Raw genomic sequence first — 11,077 nt, 5'->3', positions numbered from 1 at the left:
TGAGGACCCTCCGTATCTTTGTCTGTCTTCTCTGACTCTCTCCTCCCCTGTCACTTTCTCTTTCCCTCCCTAAAGCCCTATCCACCAAGCCTTCCCCTTCTGGGGCTCCCCTGGAGGAGCCTGTGCAGATGCTGGGGCCCTGAATGCACCCACCAGTCTCTCGCCTGAGATCAGGATGTCCAGGAGCTCCCTGGGGACAGACCACGCAGAGAAGAGGCCATGTCCACCATAGCACCTGTACCAGCCCCTGTGAGGGGGGCTACTGGCCAGGGTGCTGAGGGAAGGTCATGTGTCCACTCCTAGGACAGAGTGAATCTATCATAGCTGAGGTCAGAGGGACTGCAGGGTGCAGTTCTCTCCAGGGGCCAGGACAGGGCCCTGCGGGGTCAGTAGAGGGCGCTCCCTGGACACCCCTGGAGGGCAGAGGAGCCAGGGCTCAGGGCTGCTTCCTCCACCCCTGCCCCTCCCCTGCTGCCTGCAGGACTCTGTCTCTCACACCTCGGTCTGGCTCAGAGCCCAGGCTCCCATCCTTCCTCTCACCTGGGGCTGTCCTGGGGAGAAGCTGCCCATACCTTGCTTGGTGCCCAGGATTGTGTGAGGCAAAAACGGGGTTTCCTTACCTGAGACCTGGAGCTAGAGGGGTCACTGTGGTGTGACCACACCTGGGGTGTGTCTCCATAATAGCCATAGCATTTGAACATCTGCCTGTGGCTGTAGGTCACAGGGCCCACAGGGAACAGGGCCTGGACCTGCCCATTAGGTTTTCTCTGGGAGTCCTGGGTCCAGGAGAGCTTGTGTTCTTCTCCCTCAATCAGAATGAACCTGTCATATTCAGTCCATGAGCCACACTGCAGGGTCACATTCCCTCCTGAGGCCACCACAGGGCTGGGCAGGGCTGAGAGCCTGGGTTTGCTGTGGACTCCTAGGAGAGGAGGAGGCAGCAGTTAAATGGGCTCACAGCTCCCACGTCACCCCCAGGGCTGGCTGTGAGAGGGCACACCCTAAGAGCAGACTCCCACCCTGAAGGCAGAGCCTGGGGCTAGGGTCTCCAATTGTCCCCTCACCTGTCACCACCAGTTCCAGGGCGTCACTGTGCTCTGACCACCCTAGCAGGGCTGTAATACCAACAGTGATATCGCCCTGCGTAGTGTGCTGTCATGAATGGGAAGGAGAACTTGGCCTTGTTCCTGGGCTCCAGTGGGAACTGTCTGTCTGATAGTGCTGGGCTTTCCTCTTTATCCAATTGGTACTCCAGGGCCTCCAGGGGCCCCTCACACCACATGGTCACTGTGCTCCCCAGGGTGGTCACAGAACTTGGCTCAGCCCAGAGCCGGGGCTTGGGGAGGCTCCCTGCAAGGAAATAGCAGGGGGAGGTGGGTCAGTTCTGAACAGTGACCCTGTGAAGGTTGGAGATGACACAGAAGCAGGTCCCTGAGGAGCAGAAGGGCTGCAGGAGCCACGTGAAGACCCGTCCCTCTTCTGGACCCTCCGGGTTCCCGTTCACCGTCTCCCTCATTTCAACATCTGGTCTCACGGCCTCCCATTTGGCCCCAGTGGGCTCAGGAGTCCTGGTTCCCCTCAGCCCCATGGTACATGCAGCCTCCCCCTGAAACATGTATTCGGTCCTACGTCATTCAAAGAATGTTTGGGGCTTCCTTACTTGAAACAAAGACCTCCAGGGGGTCACTGAGGTTCGACCACACATGGGCAAAGTTCTTGTAATAGCCATAACATCTGAACTTCCAACTGCGGCTGGGGGTCACGGGGCCCACAGGGTGCAGGTCCTGGACCACGCGATTGGGGCCTTGCTGTGAATCCAGGGTCCAGGAGAGCTCGTGTTCTCCTTCCTCAGTCAGAACAAACCTGTCAAATCCCTCCCTTGAGTCACACTGGAGGGTCACGTTCCCTCCTGAGGACACCACAGGGCTGGGCAGGGCTGAGACCCTGGGTTTGCCATAGGCTCCTAGGAGAGGAGGAGGCAGCTTGTTAAATGGGCCCTCACCTCCCTCATTACCCCCAGGGCTGGCAGTGAGATGGGACACCCCTGAGAGCAGACCCCCTCCCTGAGGGTAGAGCCTGGGGCTGGGGTCCCCACATGTCCTCTCACCTGTCACCACCAGCTCCAGGGTATCATTGGGCTTTGACCACCCAGCAGGGCTACGATAGTAACAGTGACATCGCCCTGCCTGGGGCTCTATCATGTATGAGATGGAGAACTTCCCCTCATTTCCGGGGTCCAGTGGGGACTGTCTGTCCCAGGGCTCAGTCTTTCCTTCTCTATACAGGTGGTACTCCAGGGCCCCCAGGGTACCCTCACACCAGATGGTCACTTGCTGCCCACGGATGATCACAGAACTTGGCTCAGCCCAGAGCCTGGGCTTGGGGAGGGTCCCTGCAAGGAGATCAGAGGCTGGGTCCCAGCACCTTCCCCCTCAGACCCCAGCCCTCAGCCCAGGACCCTTCAGGCCTCCCCAGCATCAGCCCATCACCCCACTGCCCACAGTAGCCCCTCATCCCCAGTGAGGGGCAGGGACCTGGGCCACTGGGACACAATCACCTGCCTGCATTGGGGTCCTGGGGCCCAGACTCAGCCCTGGAAGAGAGTTCCCTGTGAGAGGTTTCCTGTGGGGCCTGGGCAGCTCATGCCTTCCCGGAGCCTCTGAACCTGGATTGTTTTGCTGGGCTGAGTGTCCAGAGCCTGGCTGTGGGGTGTCCCCTCCCAGGATAGGGCTTCCCCTCCCTCTAGGTCTCACCGAGGAAGAGAAGGGCCGTGAGGCCGATGGTCATGGCGTCTCCTCTGTGGTCTCTGTATGCGGATGGAGCCGGCCACAGTGCTCACCTGGAAGGACAGACACAAGGGGTGTGGCCACTTGGAGGCTGGGTCCTCCGAGTCATGCTACTGTTGTCAGCAGCCCCACAGGAAGGGAAACTGCTCCTTAGGAGCCTCATTCCCCAGGGCAGCATCTGGGATGGGCTCAGCCTCTCTGCAGGCCCTTCAGATGCGCTGTGGCTCCTCAACCCCATCCTCTATCCCTGTGTCTGTCTTCAATGTCGGCCAGAACATAGCGGCAAATAAATCTCATGCTTCCTAAGCGGCTCCTTCCAGCTGAGGGAGAACGAGGGCTTGTCCTTCCTCTCAGAGCCTCCCCATGGGCCCTTCCCTCCTCCAACCCATCCATAAAGCCTTCCAGAGGGCGGGTTTGGGGAGGGTCTTGAAAAAGATCAGAGGCTGGGTTCTAGGACACTGCCCCCTGAGATTCCAGCTCGGCCAAGGCCCCTCCCTAGAGACCATCTGAGCCCAGGCAGATGTGCCCTGTCCTGACTGTGCCTGGTCTCAGAGCTTGGCCTGGGCCAGCAAGTGTGAACTCAGCTTCCTGCAGGATCCTGCCTGTAGCCTGAGCTCTGCACCACCACGTCTTCAGGATGATTGATCCTACCAGGACCCTTGCCTGCTGTCTCTCCAGCAGTTACCACCACGCAGGGGAGTGGTGAGTTAGGAGCACATTGCTACTTCTTTAGGACAGGGCGCAGGAGCCCAGCACAGGTGCAGTGTGAACGCGATGTGGGGGCTACAGGCCCAGTTCACACCTGCACTGTCCGCCGCACCCTCAGCACACAGCCTGGTGATGTGCTCCTCACTCAGCACCTGGGACTGTGGGGAAATGGTCAGAAAAGATTCTGGGCCACACAGCCCAAACAAAGCCCCGTTCAGCTCCACCGCTGACTAGTGCCTGTCCACATTGCAAACTTATTTTTGCTACATCCAGACCACACGGAGATGTTTGCAAAAAATAGACCTGGGGGTGAGGCTTAGAGGTAGAATACCTCTGGATTCCATTTTCAATAACACAGAGAGAGAGAGAGAGAGAGAGAGAGAGAGAGAGAGAGAGAGAGAGAGAGAGAAGGGAACACCTACAGAACTCTGATAGAGGACTGATATCTAGAATATACAAAGTATTTAAAACATTCAATATTAACCAGGGGTGGTGGTGTGTGTTTGTAATCCCCAGCGCATGGGAGACAGAGACAGAAGGATCACACAGTTTCAAAGCCAGCCTCAGCTACTAAGAGATATATATACTAAGTGATAATATCACTCGCTGTCAGGGAGTTGCAAATGAAAACTACACTGAAATTCCTTCTAACCCCAGTCAGAATGGCAATCATTAAGAGGTCAGCCTGGCTGTGGACAGCACAGTGAGGTCACCAGGAAAAGGGGTGAGAGGAGAGACAGGCCTGGAGAGAGGAAATGAGGAGACAAGGCTTCAGGAGGCGGGGGGGGGGGGGGTTGAGAACGTCCTAGAAGGTTCTATGCGGTGCAGGATGAAATCTAATCTGTGCACCTTCTGATGTCCACCCCAGAGAACTGACCTCATGTCTTCTCCTCCTTAGACCTGGCTGCAGCTCGTGGATTTCCTGAGTAGATCAGGGAGAAGTGAGCCTCCTAGGTTTGACTTTGCAACAGTTTGTCTTGCTGGGTAACAAAGTACCCCAATTAAACATCTTAGCAATACTGTCCCCATTTCATAGGTAAGGAATTTGGGAGCAGCCTCGCTTTTTTTTCATTTGGTTGGTTGGTTGGTTGGTTTTTTGCGGTTCAGTATCTCTCCTGAGTTTGCAGAGCAAGGGTTGATAGGGCTGCAGTCATGTGCAGGCTTGATGGGGACTGAAGAATGCATATCCAGGGCTGCAGGATGTAAACTCAATGTTGCTACATCCAGACCACTCAGAGATATTTTCATGTTTGCGTGGTGGAGCACACTTGAATCCGATTACTTAGGAGGCTGAGACAGAAGGATTTCAGGTTCACGGTCAGCCTCAGCAACTTGCTGAAGCCCTCCCCAACTTAGTGAGATCCTGATTCAAAATACAAGAAGGAAACTGGGTGCGGTGGTACACGCCTGTAATCCCAGCTCTTGGGAGGCTGAGACAGGAGGATCGCACAGGTTCAAAGCCAGCCTCAGCTACTGAGTGAGGCTTTTTTTTTTTTTTTTTTTTTTGGTGGTACTGGGGGTGGAACCCAGAGGCTTTCTACCTCCGGGCTATACTCCCAGACCTTTTTTATATTTTATTTGGAAACAGGGTCTCACTAAGTTACTGAAAGCCTCACTAAATAGCTGAGGCTGGCTTCGAACCTGTGCAATCCTCCTGTCTCAGCCTCCCAAGCACTGGGATTACAAGCGTGCGCCACCACGCCCGGCTCTGAGTGAGGCTCTCAGCAACTTAGTGAGACCCTTTTTTGGCACACGCCTGTAATCCCAGCTCTTGGGAGGCTGAGACAGGAGGATCGCACAGGTTCAAATCCAGCCTCAGCTACTGAGTGAGGCTCTCAGCAACTTAGTGAGACCCTGTTTCCAAATAAGGTATAAAATAGCTCTGGGAGTATAGCCTGGAGGTAGAAAGCCTCTGAGTTCCACCCCTAGTACTAAAATCATCATCATCATCATCATCATCATCATCATCATCATCATCAAGAATTGGGCAATTGAGGAGAAAAGCGGGGCTTAAGAGCCCCGCTAACAACAAACCTCCATTACCACAAAATCAGAGCCTTTCATAGCCAGAAAACACCATCACCAGTGAAACAAAAAATCACCAGGCTCCAGAGAGAAAGCGGACTGAGAACAGAGCCACAGAGGAGATAACCGGCCTATCGCCCGAGGACGCGGCAGACGCGGCGGCAGCGGCGCCATACTGCCCGCGAATTCACGGGACGGCTACAGCAAGCCCAGGTGAGCCACTGCGGTGCAGCCAGGCGGGATTTCTCCGCGCAGAGAGCATCTAAAGTTCCCAGTGGCCGAGCTCAGCACACGCTGCAGGGATTCAGAGTGGAAACCAAAACCAAGAAGAAAAACACCAGCCCCACAGCCGAGGGCGTAGCAGCGGCGCCATATTGCCACCGGCGGCAGCAGCACCGAATCCAGCGAGGCCAGTGCAGCTACATCTGCGTACTCAAGAACAGTGAGTCAAATTGCGGGCCACAGAGGAGAAATCCCAGTACTGTACTCCCTGGGACTTGACCCAGTGGGGGAGGGGCGGTGGCAGAGATATCACACCATAGGAGAACGTGCAACCTGGCACCCCCCACAGTCTAAAGCAGCCTCTATCGACTCTCTGGGTCGGAGACTCTGTGATACAACCCAGTAAAGGAGTAGTGGAGTCATAGTGACTCAAGGGAAGAACCCAGAGAAGGCACAAACATCCAAAATCATGGGAAAGAGGAATAATACTGGAGCAATAAATGCCCACAACCCCACAACATCAGAACCCGATAAAACAGAAAATCAGAGATTTCTAGAAGATCAAATCAGGAAAATAACTGCAGAAATAATAGAGGTGCTTCGAAAAGAACTCAGAGAGAGCCAAAAAGAGATAAAGGATGCAATTAATGAAGTAAAGGCCTCAATTCAAAGCACAAACAACCGATTAGAACACATGGAGAACAGAATCTCGCTCTTAGAAGATGAGCAATCCAAAAATGAACGCATAGTTTCTAATCTAGAAAAAAATATCCGACAGCAGGAATCTGATATTGAAGAAATATGGGCCCATTTTAAGAGAGCTAACCTAAGAATAATTGGAATAGAGGAGGGAAAAGAAAGTGAAACCAAGGGGATCAACAATCTCTTCAAGGAAGTAATAGCAGAAAATTTTCCAGACATAGAGCAAGAGGTCGATACACAGGTCCAGGAAACTTATAGAACTCCCTTTAGACAGGATCGGAGAAGAGGATCCCCACGCCACATAATTGTCAAAATGACCAATGTGGAAGCCAAGCAGAGAATCTTAAAGGCAACAAAAGCAAAGGGCCAAGTGACATTCAGAGACAAACCAATTAGAATCACTCCAGACTTCCCAAACCAAGTTATGAGAGCCAGAAGGGCTTGGAGTAACATATTCCAAACTCTGAAAGAAAACAACTTCCAGCCAAAAATTTCCTACCCAGCAAAACTTTCTATCAAATTAGAAGGAGAAATAAGAAGCTTCCATGACAAACAGAAACTGAAGGAATTTATGTCTTCAAAACCAGCACTAGAGAAAATACTCAAAGAGATTAACTACAAAGAAGAAATAGGTAACACACTCCAGAACTAGAGAAACAAGATTTTCCATCCAACAAACAACTAAGATTGGTTATCTGTGGAGATTCATTATTTATGTTAGTCTTTTACCTATCTGTAAAGGGTATTGTTTGCCTTTATTGTTGTTAATTTCTAGGATTCCTAGTTGGAATATTAATACACCTTCAGATATAGCATTTGGAAATATTTTATCCCATTCTATTAGTAACTGTTAACTCTGTTTACATTGTCTTTGGATATACAATTTTTTTTTATTTTTTAGGGAGTCTGTATACTCCTCTGTTGCCTGTGCCATTGAAATCATAACCAAGAAATCACTGCCAATTTCAATGTTGTGAGGTTTTATGACCCAGATTTTCTCCTAAAAGTTTATAGTCTTAAGATTTATATTTAGGTCTTTTATCTATTTTGAGTTAATATTTGTATATGGGATTAGGTAAGGGTCCAATTTTATTCTTTTCCATGTAATTATTATTTTTTAACAATATTTAGTTAAAAGATTATCATTTCCAACACCAAATGTTCGTGGAAACCTTGTCAAAAATAACTTGACAATATAGGGAAGAATTTAGCTCTAGGCTCTTATTTAACTCCAATGGTTTATATGTCTGCCTTTAGAATAGTACTACACTGTTTCAATTATTGTAGCTTTATATGGTTTGAAATCAGAAAATATATATCTTCTAGCTTTGTTCTTTTTCAAGATCGTTTTGGGTACCTAGAGTCCATATTCCATATTAGGATAGATTTTTTTCTGAAAAATAAATATATAAATATATGATAGTTTCACCTAAAAATAGAAAAAAAAATTCTCTGGTAAGAAAGAAAGCAAAAAGAAATATTGAAATGTTATCTTTAGGTCATCAAAAGCTTGGTATCAGACAAATGAAACTGTTATGTGAGATTATCATTTTTAATTTTAGATAAATTGCCGTAATACTAGATGTCAACTACTAAGCCAAGCATGGGAGGGAGGGATAGGGAGAGAATGGGGTGGGGATTGGGTGGGGGCTGACTGGGAAAAGTGTGCATGTATGTCTACAAAATTATGTATCCTACTATGATGTATGAATACAGTGCACCAATAAAAATAAATAAATTTAATTAAAAAAAAAAAAAAAAAAAAAAAAGAATTGGGCAATTGAACTAAACACTTCACAAAAGATAAGATACAGATGGCTAATAAAAGCCCCTCCCCAAAGCTCAATATCACTAGCCATCAAGGAGTTGCAAATGAAAACTACACTGAAATTTCTTTTAACCCCAATCAGAATGGCAATAATTAAGAGGTCAGCCTGGCTGTGGACAGCACGGTGAGGTCACCAGGTAAAGAGGTGAAAGGAGAGACAGACCTGGAGAGAGGAAATGAGGAAACAAGGCTTCAGGAGGCACTGGGGGCAGGGAGAGAAAGCTTGAGAATTTTCTAGAAGGTTCTATGCGGTGCAGGATGAGATCTGATCTGTGCACCTTCTGATGTCCACCCAAGAGAACTGACCCCATGTTTTCTCTTTAGTCCTGGCTGCAGCTCAGGGACTTCCTGAGAAGGTCAGGGAGACTTGAGCCTTCTGAGTGGTCCTTGCAAGTTTCTCTTGCTGGGTAACAACGTACCCTGATTGAGCCTCTTAGCAACACCATCTCCATTTCATGGGTAAGAAATTTGGCAGCAGTCTGGCTGGTGTTTTTCCTGGTTCAGTATCTCTCCTGAGTTTGCAGTAGAAGGGTTGATAGGGCTCCAGTCATGTACAGGCCTGACCTGGACTGGAGAATTCGCATCTGTGGCCGCCGGCAGGAGGCCTCTCCAGGGCAGCAGGCTCTGCCCAGAGGGAGTGTCCGGGGGGTGAGGGGGGAATGGCCATTAGCTACACTGTCCTGTGTGGCCTCACCCTGGCCCAGGCACGCCATGCCTTCTTCTACATTCCAATCGTCACACGGATCAACCCTGGCTCCAGGTGGGAGGGAACCACAGAAGTACAGGGAGACAAGGTCCTGGGAGGGGCTGCCACAGTCCTGCGACCCCAGCCTCCCTGACCCTCCTGGGCTCTCTCCTTCACACCCCTGATGTAGGGGGTCCCCAGGAGCCGACCTACGCTCAACTGGACCACTGAGCCCACACACAGAGGTCCTAACCTGTGTCTCCACGATGCATGGAACTCACTGTGGGGTTCAGCACATACACATCCATTGCCAGACATTGACCCCAAGCAAACCTGGCTCCTGTTCCTGGGGACACAGCCAGTTTTTTTTGTTTTGTTTTGTTTGTTTGTTTGTTTGTTTGTTTGTTTGTTTTGGTGGTACTGGGGTTCCTGGAAGCCCTTCTACTTCCGGGCTACACTACCCAGACCTATTTTTACATTTTTATTTGGAAACAGGGTCTCCTAAGCCAGCGCGCGGCTGGCTTCGAACCTGCGCGATCCTCCTGTCTCTGCCTCCCAAGCACAGGGTTTACAAGCGTGCGCCACCACGCCCGGCGACAGCAAGTTTTGAATGGAAAAGCCTCAAGGGACACTGGGATGGCCTCCCCTTGAGATCGCTGAGGATGACAGCTGGGCCTGGAGGGCTCCCATTGGTATCTAGGAGATTTGTTAACCAACCAGATCCCTTCAGGGTCCACCAGCTCCCTAGAAAGACTGTAGCAGCTGCTTCCACAGACCCAGCCACAGTTCCCTGACTGTTCTCAGAGACCCAGTCAGTGCCCTGACTGCTTCCAGAGACTCAGCCACAATCCTCTGACAGTTTCCAAACACCCAACCAGGATTTCACAGACTATGCTGTCTGGGTGCCTCAAGATCTCTCCTGGGAATCCTTCCTGACCCAGAGCCTTTGATGATCTGCTCAGTGGACACCAAAGGGCTTTCTAGATTCCACTGCTGACCCCAAGACCAGGCTGTGCTCCTGAAGCTGACTGCTGAGACCCATCCCAGGTCAGGCTTTACTTGGTGCATCAACAGCCCTGCTATGCCACCCATGGGGGTCCTGGGGACACAGGCTGCTGCACCCAGACCTGCTCAAAGCTGAGTGGGGGTGATGGAGTCCTAAAGGGTTGCCGGTGTGCCCTGTTGACTTTAAAAATGTGTCCAGTTGACCAAGATTGCACACACTGGAGGCGTATACCTGAAGACTTGATAAGCGAATTCACTGTGTGGTGACTGCAGGAGTCAGTTCAGTCCACCAGCACTGAAGTGATTACCTCTGGATCTACAGTTGAGCCAGTGTTTCCTGATGGAGTGTGTGGGTCAATGGAGGAGCGAGGGACCTGGGGAGGTGCCACCGGGTGAAGGACGAGCTGCTCACCCACCCATAGGCACACACACAAAGACACACAAAAACACAGGTGCATGCACTTGCATGTATGCACACTGACACACTTGCACATGCACACACACTCACTCCCCAGCAAGCTCCGTGTCCCCTGTGGAATCGGACCTTTCACTCTCGACCCCACTTCCTGCAACAGACCTTCTCTTCCCTCAGATCAAAACAGAAAATTACTCTTCCCTCCACCAAGGGGCAAGAGCATCTGGTGTGATTAGTTTGTGTGCCTGTCCCCAAAAAATACAGAATCTAGCCCCAAGAGTGTCAATTGCAAAGAAGAACTGCAAATACAACCACAGCCCAAGACATGGCACTGTATCTGTAAAAAATATGAAGTTGTTATTTGTTCATTTTAAAATGCTTTATATAAGCCGGGTGTGGTGGCACACGCTTCTAATCCCCGCTCTTGGGAGGCGGAGACAGGAGGATCACGCAGGTTCAAAGCCAGCTGTGCGCGCTGGCTTAGGAGACCCTCTTTCCAAATAAAAATATTAAAATAGGTCTGGGAGTATAGCCCGGAGTAGAAGGGCTTCCAGGAACCCCAGTACCACCAAAAAAAAAAAAAAAACCCAATTAAAAATACTTTATAAAAAATTCCAGCCCCTGCCCAAGAAGCAAAAAAGCCTTCATGCCTATCGCAGAGTGGGTTTTTAAAACATTGTTGCATAGCAGGGCATGGTACA

General features: G+C 50.6%; 1 protein-coding gene across 1 annotated transcript; it reads right to left on the bottom strand.

Moving 5' to 3' along the window:
• Positions 1 to 330: 330 nt before the first annotated feature.
• Positions 331 to 2,787, bottom strand: LOC308268615 (leukocyte immunoglobulin-like receptor subfamily A member 6; the record flags this gene model as incomplete). Its single annotated transcript, XM_080703725.1, has 6 exons — positions 331 to 378; positions 621 to 919; positions 1,129 to 1,350; positions 1,661 to 1,963; positions 2,108 to 2,392; positions 2,754 to 2,787. 6 exons carry the CDS (start codon positions 2,785 to 2,787, stop codon positions 331 to 333), a joined length of 1,191 nt encoding a protein of 396 aa, XP_080559851.1.
• Positions 2,788 to 11,077: the final 8,290 nt, after the last annotated feature.

This window comes from Muscardinus avellanarius (assembly GCF_963383645.1).
Source record: "Muscardinus avellanarius genome assembly, chromosome: 10".
Taxonomy (NCBI): Eukaryota; Metazoa; Chordata; class Mammalia; order Rodentia; family Gliridae; genus Muscardinus; species Muscardinus avellanarius.
The sequence above is the reverse complement of the archived record's forward strand: the minus strand, read 5'-3'. Positions and strand labels throughout refer to the sequence as shown.